We start from the raw sequence: 17,343 nt of genomic DNA on the forward strand, positions 1-17,343 counted from the left end.
TTACAGACTTTTTCCTGTAATTGATATCTAGTCTCATAGCCTTGTGGTCGGAAACTTGATTTGATTTCAATTTTCTTAAATTTACCAAGGCTTGATCTGTGACCCAGGATATGATCTATCCTGAAGAATGTTCAATGAGCACTTGAGAAGAAAGTATATTCTGTTGTTTTTGGATGGAATGTCCTATAAATATCAATTAAGCCCATCTTGTTTAATGTGTCATTTAAAGCTTGGAAAAGAGCATGGCAGTGTTATACGGACTGACTTGTGTCCTCACAAAATTCATATGTGGCAGCCCTAACCCCCAAAGTCACTGCTTGGAGGTAGGGCTTTTAAGGGGTAATTAATGTTAAATGATGTCATTAAGGTGGAGCCAAAATCCAATAAGACTGCTGTCCTTATAAGGAAAAAGAAGAGACACCAGGAGCGTGCACACACAGACAAAAGGCCATATGAGGACACTGAGAAGGTGGCCGTCTACAAGCCAAAGAGAGAGGCCTCACCAGAAACCAGTCCTGCCTGGACCTTGATCTTGAACTTCCGGCCTCCAGAACTGTGAGAAAATAAATGTCTGTTATTTAAGCTGCCCAGTCTTGGTATTTTGTTATGGCAGCCCTAGCTGACTGATACAAGTAGTTCCTCAAAAATTAAAATTAGAGCTGCTTTATGATTTATCAATCCCACTTCTGGGCATATATTCAAAAGAATTGAAAGCAGATTATATATAATAAACAGAATCTATATCAAGAATTTTTGCATACCACAAAAAAAGTATTTATAATAGAAACAAATAGATAGGGTGTCTAGAAATAAATCTGAGAAAAGCTGTGTAAGACATTTGTGGAGAATTATTGAGACATTAAAGAAAGCCTACATAAATGGAGAGATATAGCATGTTATTATATGGAAAGATTCAATAATGTTGAGATGTCATGACTTCTTCCCAAATTGATGCAGATATTCCAACAAAAATCTCAACAGTGCTTTTCCAGGGATTTAAACCAACTCTGAAATATGTACCCAAGAGAAAAGCCCAAGATTAAAGAAGGCATTTCTAAGAAGAAGAAGAAAATGGGATTTTCCCTACTGGATAGGAAGTTTTTTTTTTTTTTTTTTTTTTTGCGGTACACGGGCCTCTCACCGTTGTGGCCTCTCCCATTGCGGAGAACAGGCTCCAGACGCGCAGGCTCAGTGGCCATGGCTCACAGGCCCAGCCGCTCTGCGGCATGTGGGATCTTCCCGGACCGGGGCACGAGCCCGTGTACCCTGCATCAGCAGGCGGACTCTCAACCACTGCGCCACCAGGGAAGCCGAAGATTTTTTTAAAGGAAATTATAGTAATTAAGGCAGTATTGGTATTGACACAAGGACAGATAAAAATAAATTATTAATCAGAGTAGAAAATTAAGAAACAGAACTTTGAGTGCAATAAAATGATATATGACAGGGACAGCATTTACAGATTATCAGGGGAAAGAATGGACTTTTATTTTTACATTTCTTTTTTGGGGGGGCTGCGTTGGGTCTTCGTTGCTGCATGCAGGCTTTCTCTAGTTGCAGCGAGTGGGGGCTACTCTTTGTTGCGGGGCATGGGTTCTCCTTGCAGTGGCTTCTCTTGTTGCAGAGCATGGGCCCTAGGCACACGGGCTTCAGTAGTTGCAGCGTGTGGACTCAGTAGTTGCAGCATGCAGGCTTAGTTGCTCTGCAGCATGTGGGATCTTCCCCAACCAGGGATCGATCCCGTGTCCCCTGCATTGGCAGGCAGATTCTTACACTAGATACAAAAAAATCACTTCTAAGTATAATCATGTGTAAAAGGCAAAACATTTTAAAAGAAAATACACAAGACACAGAAATCACTAATAAAAACATAAGGAACGATAAAAGTGACTACACTTTAATTAAGAACAGCTGTCCATAAAAGTTTACTATAAAGAAAGTGAAGACATAATCCACAAACTGGAAATATTAAACACACACACACACACACACACACACACACATACACATAAACACATATATGTTTGTAAAAAGCTCCTATAAATTAATAGGAAAAAGAAAACGATCCACGGGAAGAGAGTCAAAAGGATAGTGAGAGATAATAAATGTACTACAAGCTGTTAATTTCATTAAGTAATCAGAAAAATGCAAATTAGAAACAAATGAGATACCATTTTTTACCTACAACACTAACAAAAAAATAAAAATATTGACACTACCTGAAGCTGGTGAGAGTGTAAATTGATATGGTTCTTCTGGATACTAATTTTGGCGTATTTCTCAAAAAATGATACAAATGAACTTATTTACAAAACAGAAACAGACTCACAGACATAGCAAACAAATTTATGGTTACCAAAAGGAAAAGGTAGGGGAGGGATAAATTAGGAGTTTGGGATTAAGCGATACACACTACTGTATATAAAATAGATAAAGAGCAAGGTCCTACCGTATAGTTCCACAGGGAACTATATTCAATATAACCTGTTATGAAAATGAATCTGAAAAAGAATATATATGTATATACGTGTAACTGAATCACTTTGCTGTACACCTGAAACTAACACAGCATTGTAAATCAACTATACTTCAATAATTTTTTTTTTAATTTTTTAAAGAAATTAAAATTTTTTGTTGTATTGTTATCAAAACTAAATATGTAAGTACCCTTTGACCCAGGTATTCTATTACTCAGAATCTATCCCACATATGTACAAAAACAAACTATTGTTATTAATTCTAACACTTCTACAAAATGATGATGGAAGCTCACCTCATTTCAGAATAAAAAATGGTCAAACTAGTGTTACTGGCTCTTATGTTGCACAGATCAGAAACCCACAGATTCTGATCAAAGGAAGATAATAGGAGGGACTTCCCTGGCGGTCCAGTGGTTAAGACTTCGCCTTCCAATGCAGGGGGTGCGGGTTTGATCCCTGGTCGGGAGCTAAAATCCCACATGCCTCCCCACCAAAAAACCAAAAACATACAACAGCAGCAATATTGTAACAAATTCAATAAAGACTTTTTAAAAAGTGGTCCACATCAAAAAAATCTTAAAAAACAAACAAACAGAAGATGATAGGAAAGGAACTGGGAATTTCAGATAAAGGAGAACAATTCAATTATAAAATGTGAGGTTCTTAACATGTTTACAACCCCCAAGTTTTGCAAGTGTGTTCACTTTCGATTTTACCAGGGTGTCTTTTCAAAATACTAAATACTCGTTTTGCTTAATTTGCAGTGAATGCCAAGTTAAATGATTTTTGCTTTGATTGCCATTTATGTATGAAAACCTAATAGAGATACTATTTGGGGAAAGTCTTTGAGACAATTCCGTCTATCAATATACACTGAATTTTTGAGGGAAACAACAGTATGAAAGGACTCAGGCTTCCTGGTTTTTATACAAGTAAGCATGCATCAATAAAAACCCAGACTTTGTGATTTGTATTCAACTAAGCGCTTGTTAGTTGAGTTGGTAATATTTAGGAAGAAAAATATCCCAGATTATACCTTTCCCCCTTTCCTCTAAGTATACATTAAGTTAGTGCTTTTTAGGTCATCAGGCTTTAGGTGTTAGTTGTGACGTAAATCTAAAATCATGAGAAATCTAAATTGCAATACAAATTTCGAGCAGATGTTTTCATGATGACATATATACAACAGACACCCACAAGATGGAGCATAAAGTGTTCCTTAGGAAAAATCATGAAATCATAAATCAAAGCAAAAGCGGCTAGATTGAGATTCATCCATGTTGTAGCAGGTGCCAGAATTTCCTTCCTTTTTAAGGCTGAATAATATTCCATTGTATGGATAGACCACCTTTTGTTCATCCATTCAACTATTGATGGATATTTGGGTTGATTCTACCTTTTGGTTATTGTGAATAGTGCTGCTATGAACACAGGTGTGCAAATATCTTTTCAAGACCCTGCTTTCAATTCTTTTGAATATATGCCCAGAAGTGGGATTGATAAATCATAAAGCAGTTCTAGTTTTAATTTTTGAGGAACTACTTGTATCAGTCAGCTAGGGCTGCCATAACAAAATACCAAGACTGGGCAGCTTAAATAACAGAAATTTATTTTCTCACAGTTCTGGAGGCCGGAAGTTCAAGATCAAGGTCCAGGCAGGACTGGTTTCTGGTGAGGCCTCTCTCTTTGGCTTGCACCTTCTCAGTGTCCTCATATGGCCTTTTGTCTGTGTGTGCACACTCCTGGTGTCTCTTCTTTTTCTCATAAGGACAGCAGTCTTATTGGATTTTGGCTCTACCTTAATGACATCATTTGACATTAATTACCCCTTAAAAGCCCTACCTCCAAGCAGTGACTTTGGGGGTTAGGGCTGCCACATATGAATTTTGTGAGGACACAAGTCAGTCCATATAACACTGCCATGCTCTCTTCCATAGCGGTTGCACCATTTTACAATCCCACCCACAGTGCACAGGGTTCTAATTTCTCCACATCCTGGCCAATACATGTTCTTTTCCTTTTTTTTTTTTTTGACAGTAGCCATGGGTGAGAAGTGTGATCTTTATGTGGGGCCTGGGCAACATGAGTTGAGTAGCCACCCTTATATATTGAATTCTTTGTATTTATGGCAAGTAGTATTGCCCCAATAGGCCAGGCTTTGCAGGTGGGGAATGGAGAAACAAAGGAGAAGACTGACATTTCCAAGAAAGGGAGGAACGATTTAAGAAAATCTGAGTTAAGTGAACACAGAGTCTATTTTTAGCTAGGCTGGATTACAGTTTCCTTCGGACATTGCATACATTAAGAGCAATCATTTCAAAGACAGCAGAGCTCACAATTGCCTGGTATCATTTACAGCCTCCGCTGTGGCAGCAGCAGGGGTCCTGGCCCTCTTACTGTCGGGTGGGCACCAACCAGTCTTCAGAGAATGTTCACACCCGGTGCCTCGACAGAAAAGAAACCTGCAGAGAAGCCCTCGTATCATAAAATTGGCATGAAGAGAAGAGCACTTTATCCTGTTTACTTTCGTCTAATACCTAGGGCCTTGGACTCAGTCAACGATGACTTCAAAATCTAAGGCAAACTGAATGCAGTAGGGTCTCTTTGAAAAGGCCCACACATTCTGTGAGGTTATCCTTGGTTTCTAGAAAACACTATTGTTTTTTTTGTTTTGCTTTGTTTTTTTGCAGTACGCGGGCCTCTCAGTGTTGTGGCCTCTCCCGTTGCGCAGCACAGGCTCCGGACGTGCAGGCTCAGCGGCCATGGCTCACGGGCCCAGCCACTCCGCGGCATGTGGGAGCTTCCCGGACCGGGGCACGAACCCACGTCCCCTGCATCGGCAGGCAGACTCTCAACCACTGTGCCACCAGGGAAGCCCTAGGAAACACTATTACACACAAAGAAGAACGCTGCAAATTGAGAGGAATCAGAGCTTTCCTTTAATTATTTGCTTTTTAAGTTTTTAGCTCAGGATATTTTCCAAACGTTGTGCTCTGCACAAGCAAGTCATATAAGGGATTATAGTCTTCACTTAGAAATATGTCAAATATATCCAAGTCCAATGTACAGAAATAGGGCTCTACTGAAAGAAAAAACATTATCAAGGAGCTTATGGGGAACGAGGGGCAGTAACTCATGTGTGTAAGAAGAATACTCCAAGACAGAAAACGAGTTCGCAAAAGAGATTCAGCGCTTTGGGAAAAGAAAGATCACTTCCAGCCAGGACCACCAGAAAAGAATTTCAAAAAGGACATGGTCTTTGAGTTAGACTTTACAGACAGCTCAAGTTTGAGGCCTGTGGAGAAGGAGAGAGAGTATTCTAGGCAGAGGGAAAGCAGACCATAAATCTGGCACTGAGAATAGGAAACTATGTGTATAAAAGAGGAAAAGTAAACGGTTCAGTTTGGACGACAGAAATAAAGGCGAGCATGCAAAATGGTAGAGCCACTTTGGAAGACAGTTTGGCAACTTCTCACGAAACTAAATATACTCTTACCATATGATTCAGTGACCATGGTCCCCGGTATTTATCCAAACAAGGTGAAACTTATATACTCACAAAAATTTACACATAGATAATTATAGTGGCTTTATTCATAATTGCCAACGCCTGGAAGCAACCCAGACAGTCTTCAGTAGGTGAATGGCTAAATAAACTGTGGTCCATCCAGACAATGGAAAATTATTCAGCACTAAGAAGAAATGAGCAATCAAACCATGAAAAGTCATGGAGGAAACTTACCTACATATTGCTAAGTGAAAGAAGCCAATCTGAAAAGGCTACACACCCTATAATTCCAACCTTATATTTTGGAAAAGGCACAACTGTGGTGACAGTAAAAAAGATCAGTGGTTGTCAAGGGTTAGGGGAGGTGGGGAAGGGAGGCATTCATAGGTGAAGAACATAGGAAAACAAGAAAATGAGTCACACTTATACCAAATTAAGGATGTTCAGTTATGTTAGTAATACATGCAACTTTAATTTTAACACTCTCTGCCAAAGTAAACTATATTCCCTATAACTTAAAACTTATATTTTAAGTTATATATATATAGTATATATATTAACTATATATAGTTAATTCCACTGTTTTGGCTGCAATAAAATTGATTTTGAAATTAAAGAATAAACAGAAATAAAGGTGAGAAAGTTGGTTGAGATCTGGTCTTAGAGGTTCCCGTGTTGCTATTTAAAATTTGGAAACGTCACTGTGTATTTAACATTTTATGATTGATACATAGACACCTACCTACAGAGCCAAATTTCCCTTTGAAAGTTCCAGTTCAAGACATGATAAACACACGCATATTTTCAGGAAAAATAAACTTTTAAATGTAAATTGTGCCTGTTATCTTAAAGTAGCTGGTGGAAAGTTAAAGCAGTAATTAAGAGATAACATATACATACACAGGAAAGGCGGAGAGGGGGTTTCTCGCTGTAGATATGCAGCTGGCGTTGAGAAATGAGGCAAGGTCAGAAGGAATTCCAAACATGCTTGCCCTTTTAAGATCTATAAATAGGAGACCTGCTATTTATATGTAACCTACTTACAAATACTCCTTATTTTAAGTGGCTACTTGGGACAGCCATCAGAACTTAATTCTGAGCAGTCCAGAAGCTCACAACTCCAGCAAGGAAAAGAAGTTCCCCCCCAGAAACATCCTTATAGATCGTGGTTAATTTCTACAGTACTGAAGACCCAGAACTACACCGTTGTAAGTTCACATCACAGGGCTGATCTGACAAGAAACCTGGGAAACAAAACTCACTAATATTTTTTTTTTTATTACAAATGGTTCAAAACATACATAAAAGTAGAGAAAATAACATAATGAACTCACACATACCCATCACATAGATTCAATAATTATCAAGATTGGCACATTTGCTTTACTTATTCCATTTTTTAGAAGAATCCTGAGGCATTATAAAGTGTTCCAGGCATTGTCCCTTCATTCCTACACTTCAGCGAGCATCTCTCATACACAGGAATATTTTCTTAAATAATCTTAACGAGATTCACACACTTAACGTTAACGATAACTCTTTTGTATCATCTAAAATGATAGGCATTTACATTCAAATGGCCCCATTGTCTCAAACATGCTGTTTCTTAGATACTTTGCATAAGAATCCAAAGAAGGTCCACACTTGACTTCGGTGGTTCTGTCTCTCACAGCTCAACTTGGAACAGCCTCCTTCTCTTCTTCCTCTTTCTCTGTGCCCTTGACTTGTTTAAACTGGGTCAGTTATCTCATAGAACATACCACACCCTGCATTTGCCTCTTAGCTTCCTTGTGGTATTATTTAACTGTTTCTCCGTATCAAAATACATTTCTGAATTGGACATTGTCAATTTTCTATATATTGATACTCCCTTTGAGCAGAGATGAATAAGCTAAGGGAATTTATTGGGATGAACATAAGTTTTTTTTTTCCCTCAGATAGGCAGAACTGAATTTTAATGCCAGCTTCTCCACTTACTTGTTACGTAAATTCATACTTGTATACATTTTTTAACTTCTCCAAGTTAGTTTTATTATCAATAATTTCAAGGGGTTGCTCTGAAGGTTAAATAGAGATAATTTGTAAAGGATCTAATCTAGTGGCAAGCACACAGAAGAAGCACTGCAAAAATGGAAGTTTCTAGAGAGTTATTTTAGTGTACATCCAGCTTGTTTATGGTCAAAATCTCCTGGAGGACCAGTCTGCTTGATGAAGTTATCAAGACTTGGTTTATTTCCCAGATTTTAAAAGATAAATATCTTACTAATTATAGAAACAACAGCTGGTTATCTTTTGGTGGAGTCTAAATTATGTGGGTTGCCATTTAAAATAAACCCAATTTAAAACCCCATTCCATTAAAGAGAGCATCTACTTACGTTAGTCTTGACAAGATGGTCTAGGCCAAAAGGCCCAACAGTGTTGATTTGCATGGGAAAGAAAGAATTCATAAGTTAAATTATATCTTTCAGCCCTCCCCCATAACTGAAGGCAGAAGGGTATCCAGGCCAAGGAACCTATAGGCAGTCTCCCCTGAACCAGGACAATGGCCTTGGTGTCTTGGCTGGCAGGATTCAGTCTATTGAGGGGGTTTCTTTTTTTTCTTTTTTTTTTTTTGCGGTACGCGGGCCTCTCACCGCTGTGGCCTCTATCGTTGCGGAGCCTAGGCTCCGGACGCGCAGGCTCAGCAGCCATGGCTCACGGGCCCAGCCGCTCCGCGGCATGTGGGATCTTCCCGGACTGGGGCACGAACCCGTGTCCCCTGCATCGGCAGGCGGACTCTCAACCACTGCGCCACCAGAGAAGCCCCTGGCCCATTTCTTATAGTTGGGTTGTTTGTTTTCTTACTGTTGCCTTTTAAGAGTTCTTCTTATATTTTGGATAACACTTTTTGTATAAATATGACTTTTGCAAATATTTTCTCCCAGTCTGTGGCTTGTCTTTTCACTCTCTTGACAGTATCTTTCACTAAACAAAACTGTTTAATTTTAATAAAATCCAGCTTATCAATTCTTTCTTTCATAGATCACGCCTTTGGTGTTGTATTTAAAAAGTCATCACTAAAACCCAGGATCATCTAGATTTTTTCTTATTACCTTCTAGGAGTTTTATAGTTCTGTGTTTTGCATTTAGGTCTGTAATCCATTTGGAATTAATTTTTGTCACGGGTGTAAAGCCTTTGTCTTAATTTTTTTCCTTTTCTTTTTTTGCATGTGGATGTACAGTTGTTCCAGGACCATTTGTCAAAAAGACTATTTTTGCCCCATTGTGTTGCCTTCACTCCTTTGTCAAAGATCAGTTAACAGTAGGTATGTGGATCCATTTCTGGGCTCTTTATCTTGTTCCACTGATCTGTTTGCCTATTCTTTCGCAAATACCATACTGTCTTGACTACCGTAGCTGTATAGTAAGTCTTGAAGTCCTGGAGTGTCAGTCCTCCAACTTTGTTCTTCAATGTTGTGTTGTCTATTCTGGGTCTTTTACCTCTCCATATAAACTGTAGAATCAGTTAGTTGATATCTGCAAAATAACTTGCCAGACTTTTGATTGTCATTGCATTAAATCTATAGATCAAGTTGGGAAGAAGTGACGTCTTGACAATATTGAATCTTCCTATCCATAAACACGGACTATCTCTCCATTTATTTAGTTTTTCTGGGATTTCCTTGGTTAAGAGTTTTCTAGTTTTCCTCATACAGATCTTGTACATATTTTGTTAGATTTATACCTAAGTATTTTATTTTGGGGGCTAATGTAAAGATACTATGTTTTTAATTTCAAATTCCACTTGTTAATTGCTGCTACATAGAAAAGCTATTGACTTTTGTATATTAAGCTGATATCCTGCAACCTTGCTATAGTCGTTGATTAATACTAAGAGTTTGTCAATTCTTCCAGATTTTCTACATAAGACAATCATGTCATCTGCAAAAACAATTTTATTCTTTCTTTCTCAATCTGTAGACCTTTTATTTCCTTCTCTTTTCTAATTGTGTTATTGCTAGGACTTCCAGCTCGATGTTGAAAAGAAGTGGTGAAAGGGGACATCCTTGCCTGGTTCCTCATCTTAGTGAGAAAGCTTCTATTTTCTTACCATTAAGTCTGCTGTTAGCTGTAAGCTTTTTGTAGGTTCTGTTCTTTTAGATGGGGAAAAGGAAGCACTGGTGTAAAGAATTTTACATATATATATATATATATATATATATATATATATATATATGCACAGACACACACACACAATTGGATATTACTCAGCCATGAAAAAGAATGAAATAATGCTGTTTGCAGCAACCTGGATGGACCTAAAGATTATCATTCTAAGTGAAGACAGAGAAAGACAAATATCATATGACATCACTTATATATGGAATCTAAAAAAAATGATACAAATCATTTACAAAACAGAAGTAACAGCCATAGAAAACAAACTTATGGTTACCAAAGGGATACAGGGTGAGGAGGATAAATTTGGAATTTGGGATTAACAGATACAGACTACTATATATAAAATAGATAAACAACAAGGACTTACTGTATAGCACAGGGAACTATGTTCAATATCTTGTAATAACCTATAATGGAAAAGAATCTGAAAGAGAATATGTATATATATATGTATAACTGAATCACTGTGCTGTACACCTGAAACTAACACAACATTGTGAATCAACTACACTTCAATTAAAAAAGTGTCTGCTATTCGGCAAATAATAAATAAAATAACATTTATTTTAACAAGTATTTACTATGTGCCAGGCACTTTTCTAAGAATTTTGTGACTATTAATTCACTTAATACTTATATTTATGAAGTTTATACTATAACTACCTCATTTTTTTGGATGAGGAAACAATTCACAAACTGTTGAGAAACTAGTATGTGGTCACAGAGCCAGGATTTGAACCAGGTAGTTTGCCTACAAAATTGAGGCTCTCATCCACTACTCTGTGCTATTTTTCCATGTTTTGCCTATAAACATAGAAAATTTTTAATTGTCATAGCTAAACATTTACTCACTACATTTAACATTATTTACAGTTATAAAATCTTATTCATGTACTGTAATACCAGTGATGTAGAGTGTCTGGGCAGAGAAATTATTAGCCCTGTAGAAACCTTATATATTATAGAAGTAATGTCCTTATAGAGGAGGTACATTGGTTTCCCTGTCCACATACAAAGTGCTAATATTCCACATTATTAACCTTACTCAAAACACTTACTGCAGGATGTCTTCAGTGAGGAATTTTACCTAGTGTGTTTGTCTGCACACATGGACTCAATACCTCATTGCTTTTTACTTGTAAACATGCTGTAATTTATTGCTCTATGTCATCCATCTATTAAGCATGTCACTTGATAGGTTTCCTCTGCAAGTAGATAGTAAGATTCTGAAGGCCAAAGGCAGTGTCTTCTACTTACATACTGCAATGAAAGCTCCCTCACGAGTTCACTCTAAAGCACCAAGCCCTTCCAATTGTGAATTTGCTTTTGAGCTTCTCAGTGCTGTTTTTGCATTCAATGTAATATAATTTAACTATAAATTATAAAGCTGCCTAAAGTGGAACATATTCACATAATGTCCCCCGGGCATCTCAAACTCTACATATCCCCAAAACCCAAAGCAACTTTGAAAAATCCAATCTATGCCTCCTCAATTTTTTCTCCCACAGAAGCAGAAAATTTTTACCCATAACTTCTCTCTCAGGGTCACCAAGCTCTAAACGCTGCTATCACAAATACCTCTTATATCCATCACTTCTTTTTCAACTCCACTGGCCCTAACCACGTTCAGGCCACAGTTCTCTCTCCTTAGACCACTGCAACAGCCTCCCAAAAAGACTGCTCTGAATTCAATTTCTTATTAGCAGAATCCTCCTTTGTATCTGTACTGCTACATTTCCGAACATAGGTATAATAACATTTAGTCACTCAAAACAACTTATATAGAATAAAGTCCAAATTCCTTGCTATGATATTCAAGGCCACTTATCAACCTTGGTTTCAACCTAGCTAGTTTATTGAGGGTAGAAGTATGTCTCCTTGAAAATCTGGGATAGGGCTGTAAGATCTCCTCCACCCCCGTGTTTATGTAAATACATTAGTTTTGTTGAATGGGAATCATTGACATCACTCTCCTACACGGTGATGGCTCGGTTGGAAATGTGGCCACTGTGCGTGTCCAGTGCCACCACGCTCAGACAGAGCTCCCAAGCCGCTTCAGAGCCATGTCCGCATCTTTTGAGTAGACCAGCAGCAGAGAAGGCCAGCTGCGGGCAGTTAGCTGGCTTTCTTTAGCCTGGAGATTGGAAAGGGAGCCCTGATTTACTTTTAATATTCTTCTGATAGACCTGAACTGGCTCCAAACTTGCAGGCGACCTGCAGTGATAAAACGTGACCCAAACCAAAAAATAAGCCTTTTTTTTTTTTTTTTCCATTCGTAGCCTCAGTATTATCATAAGTACTGTTTTGACACCAGTCTGGAAAGCAAAGACGCACTGAGCAGCGAAAATTCCCACGACTGCCGCAGCTCAGACTTGCCCTGGGGCCCTAGCAAGTCTCGCGAGAGAACAAAACAAGCGCCAGGCTCTCCCTGTTTCTCGCGAGAACCATGGACTTCCAGCCTCCAGCTCACAGCGTTCCCGGGGCAACAGAGATGGCGGCTTCGCTGTCCGAGCGGCTCTTCTTGCTGGACCTGATCGTAGACTGGGTGCGTCTTGAAGCCGGGCTGCCGCCGCCGCCCGTGGTCGCGGCGGCGTCGGCGGCGGCGGCGCAGGAGGAGGAGTCGCCGCCGCGCGACCTGTGCCCCGCCGTGGCCTTCCGCCTGCTGGACTTCCCCACGCTGCTGGTTTACCCTCCCGGCGGCCCCGCTGCCCCCGCCCCGGAACTTCGGCCCGGCCTGGTCAACTTCGGTCGCGGCAAGTCCTGTCTCTTCCGCCTGCAGCCCACCAGCCTGCACCGCCTGTTACTTCGGAGCCCGCTTTACACCTTGCTGCTGCAGCTGCCCCCCGGGCGCCCGACTCCTGCCCCGCAGCTCCTGGGGGCCTGCAGCATCTCTTTGGCCGCCGCGGCCCACAGGGTCCTGGGGCCTGCCGCCTCCGGCTGCTCCCAGGGTCATCGGGGAAGTTTCCCTCTGCAAAACCAAGAGGGGGAGCGGATTGGGCACATTGCCCTGGGCTACCGCCTGACTGACCTGGGAAGCAGCTTGCTGGGCCATCTGGAGAGGCCAGTGGCTTCCACAGGAGGTGGAGTGGAGGGTGTGGAGGTCAGTCCCCCAACCTTGCAGGAAAGCCAGCAGCTGCGGCAGCCAGACTCAGAGCCAAGCACAAGAGATGCTGATAAGCCTCTGGTGGATGTAAAAGTCTCAACGGCAGGGAAGGATTTGAAGGAGGGAGTCTGCCACAGCAGGGCCAACTCTGATTACACGGCTTCCGTGGAGAATGGCAAAACCAACTCCGTTATTTGTTCAAAGGGTAGCAGTGAGAGGAATGTTAGCCCCCCACATCGGGAAGTCACAGAGTTAGACATTGAAACCAACATAATTTGCCCTCCTCCTATGTATTACACTCATGTGACCCAAGAAAAGACACCTCCTAAACAGGGTGAAATCACTGTTGAGCCTCAAATGAATGCATCTGAGGAATCGGATGGTACTTTTCTGGAAGAAAAACTTGTAAATCCCCCAACACAAACGAATCCTCCACAACATACAAATTTTGCAACACATGAGAGGCCTCCAGTGCTTACACACCCTGCACATATTCAGGATGTAGGAGCAAGTAACCAAACTACCTACCATCCTCAAACTGAACAAAATAGGATCAATACCGTAAGGCAGCTGCCTTTGTTAAGTGCATTGTTGGTTGAGTTGTCCTTGTTATACAACCAACCCATGGCAAGCCCTACTCATATACATCCTCATTTAGCCTGGTTATATAGAACTGAGGACAAGAAGTCACCAGAACCTTCTGCCAACTCCACATGTAAATCTGAATCTAAGGATACACTTTCTCTGGGGGAAAAGGAAAAGTCAGTGAGTCTTCAGTATAAAAAGAACCAAACTGAAAATCTTAAGAAAGGTAAATATTTTGAAAAGAAAGGTGGTGTCCCCCCCAAAAGAGTTCCGAGGGGGAAGCTACTTTATGGCTTAACAAACACACTTAAGCTACGTTTAAAGCAAACAAATCCTGATATGTTGGTAGTACACGAAAAGAGAGAAGAGTACAGAAAATCGCAAGCACAAATGTTAGGTGCAAAACTCAGAATTCCATCATCCAAAGTTAAGATACTAAGTTTTGCAGAACAACATCAGAAGCCACATCAACTGCCTAAAGATGAGTTTTTAGACTCAGATGCATCTTTTGCTGAAAATAGCAATACCTCAAATTAGTGTGGTTTTTGATGACCCCAGCACAACTAAAGAAACTAAACTGAAATGTGCAACTGAAAAGACACTTGATGATTTACCGGAAGAAATGGTGAGTCCTGCAAATTCCATTGTCTCAGAAAGGTTTATTCATACAAATATTTTGGGTGGAAGAGTGGAAGTGAAAGTCCAAAGTCCAGGTGATTTCCAACGGGTCACAGTAGTTGACAGAATTGTAGTAGAGAAAGAAATAGACGATAAACAGGTCAAAATCACTTCTAACGACATTCTTACTGCTGATATGAATGAAAATAATCCAAGTACAAGTAGTTGCTCTGAAAGCATCTCAGAACTAAAGTATTCAGATGACTTCACCAGTCCTTGCTGTTCTGAAGACACCAGCAGAAGTTTACAAGCTCGTGATAGCAGTCCGGGGACAGAAAATCCAAAACATAGTCAACAGACAAGTAAGTCCAGTGAAACAAGGTTGTCCATAAGGAAAAATAGCAGTGAATAGAGTTCTATTCTTAGCCCACCTTTTTCAGCTGGATCCCCAGTACTCTCATATAAAAGATTTCATATTTCAAAGGCTCAAGATAAAAGTTTGGAGGAAGCGTCTAATATCTCTGCCAGTGATTTCTCTTCATCACACTGGACTGAGGGAAAAGAAAACCAGAGAGACCCAAATAGTATGCATAATTCTAAAGTTCTAAAGAGGAATCAAGACATCCCTACTAAACTTAAAACAAGAACAGGTTGCAAGTCCTCAGAAAAAAGCCAGTCACCTCGGACATCTCAAGTGAGTTCTCATCTGCCTTCTAATTTGTCAGAACTAGAACTTAATGTCCTGGATAGCAGTACATTAGATCACTTTGAAGAAGTCAGTGATGACCTTGGTTCACTAAACATTTCCAAGCAATGCAGAGTTATTTGCAAATTAGTAATAAATAAACTTCCAGGATATACAGTGTAAAAATATGTGCTTTTACATAACATTTAATTTGTTTTATAACCTGTGTGTAAGTGAAACAATTTTTAATAGCTGTACATTATTTTTAGTACATAAATTTATGTATATAATTTTTCAGAATATAAGTGTGTGTCATTCCTTTGCTGTTTAAATAGGATTCTACCATTAAATCTGACAAGATTGATCATGGGATCACCTTAAAACCCAGGTAAGAGTTCAGTTGTTTAATCTTCTAAGAATAAAAGTATCTTCCTAAACTGTCTCTATTGAAGTATCCTAAAGCTGACTTCATGCGCACCATTGAAAAGGCTAGTTAATAAAGATAGCTTCAAGTTTTAATGGCAATAAATTGTTTACCGAATATAGAAGACTTACTGTATGAGATGCAGAAAGATACAAAAGAATTTAGGATATAGCGCCAGCAGTTCTAAGAGCTTACTGTTCTATATAGATAGGAATTCTTCAGGGAAATCTTCTTGGACGCATACACATTCCATATCTCCAATAGGTGAAGACCTTTTTATACGCTGTCACAGTGCTCTATATGCTTTCTTTCAAACCACAATTTGTGTGTGTGATTACTTGGTTAATGTTTATCTTATGATAGGTTTAAGTTCTGTGGTGGAAGGGACTCTATCTGTTTTGCGCACCAGTGTGGTCTTAGTATCTGGCACAGTCTCTGGCATGTGGCTGGGATTCAAAAAGCATTTGTTGGACAAATAAATGATGGCCATGCATTGAAAATACCTAACGGGAGGATTAGAATTGAGCGGTAAAAACAAGCAGAAACCCTAAGAATATCCTTATTGGAGACGTGGTTATTTGACTATAGTATTTTTGTTTTGCTGGAACACCCTTAGGTGTTCTCTGAAGTATTTGGAGAAGGGAACTAAAAAAGTGTCTTCCTATGCAGTTTCTTGTATAGAAATTCAGTTTACTGTCATTTCAGCTTGTTCAAGTTATTTTTAATATAGGACAGTTTGTTTCTATGAAGTCTAGTGATCATTTCTTTATAATTTATTCCATTGATTTTATACTTAGACCTTATTTTGTGTTCAGATATTTACATATGTGTTCTATGTAAATATTGTTATATTTTAATTTTTACCCTTAATTTTTTAATATAGCGAATATTTTTGGATGTATGAAGTGAGGCCCTAATTTTCCTTCCTTTGTAAGTAATTAAATAATTATGTAGGTGTTATCTTTTGAATGATCATAAAAGTAGAATTTCGATAGATGGTAAGAGATGAAGATGCTATATTTTGAGGAACAATATGAATAAAGAATGATGATGAGAATGAGCATGATGTATTCATGAGACTATGAAAATATTATCTTGATTAGAGCAGTAGAGTCATACTACAGAGGGGTCGAAAGAAAATTTGTTGAGTAAGAAAAGTCCCAGATTGTAGGGAGCTTCAAATGTCAAGCACAGTCATAGAAACAGTAGAGTATTTTAATTTATAAATGAGCGCCAGTAAGTAGTCATGACATTCTGAATATTTTAAATTACTGAAATAATTTCTTAGAGGTACAGAAATTATTACCAGTGGAAGTTTTGAAATATGTTTAATGGCTAATGGTTTATGGTCTTAATTTTTCGGTAAATACAAAGCATATAGTGTATCATCTCACAAAATTAAAATAATTTACTGGTGGGTGCTGTAGCTAGATAGCCAAATGATACCAATTTGGTCTGTAAATTGTCAGCAAGTTTTCATTATTATGGAGGAGACAAAATATAAGCAATATCAGAATCATGAGAGAAATAATTCTTTAAAAACTGTTTCATTTGATTGAGAGTAAGTCGTTGTCTATGATGAGAATAGGTGAGGGAAATGAATTCAGTGTGTTTAAGGTACAACAAAGACTAAAGAACTAATGTACTTTAAATTACAAATAGAGTAGTTGAATAAGCTTCTCTTTGAGTTATTCCATGAATACTTATTTCTAGAATTGTGGTGGTGGATTTTCTAGCTTAATTCTAGTGAAAATACCTGTTCTCGTGTATTTAGTACT

The 17,343-nt window shown here is 39.0% G+C and overlaps 1 protein-coding gene and 1 long non-coding RNA gene across 2 annotated transcripts in view; one reads left to right on the forward strand and one right to left on the reverse strand.

The window, feature by feature from the left end:
• LOC309834920 overlaps nt 1-6,931 on the reverse strand; it is a 77,956-nt gene extending 71,025 nt beyond the window's left edge. The window contains exon 1 of the long non-coding RNA XR_014297908.1: nt 6,889-6,931. This is a non-coding gene — a long non-coding RNA (uncharacterized lncRNA). The remainder of the gene's footprint in view (nt 1-6,888) is intronic.
• A 5,710-nt stretch (nt 6,932-12,641) lies between these two features.
• On the forward strand, nt 12,642-15,324 carry MAP10 (microtubule associated protein 10; the record flags this gene model as incomplete). Its single annotated transcript, XM_082674157.1, is given in 3 exon segments — nt 12,642-14,365; nt 14,367-14,865; nt 14,869-15,324. Coding segments are annotated over 3 exon segments (2,679 nt in total).
• Between the last annotated feature and the right edge of the window lie 2,019 nt (nt 15,325-17,343).

The sequence above is a fragment of the Grampus griseus genome, assembly GCF_964374135.1.
Source record: "Grampus griseus genome assembly, chromosome: 16".
Taxonomy (NCBI): domain Eukaryota; kingdom Metazoa; phylum Chordata; class Mammalia; order Artiodactyla; family Delphinidae; genus Grampus; species Grampus griseus.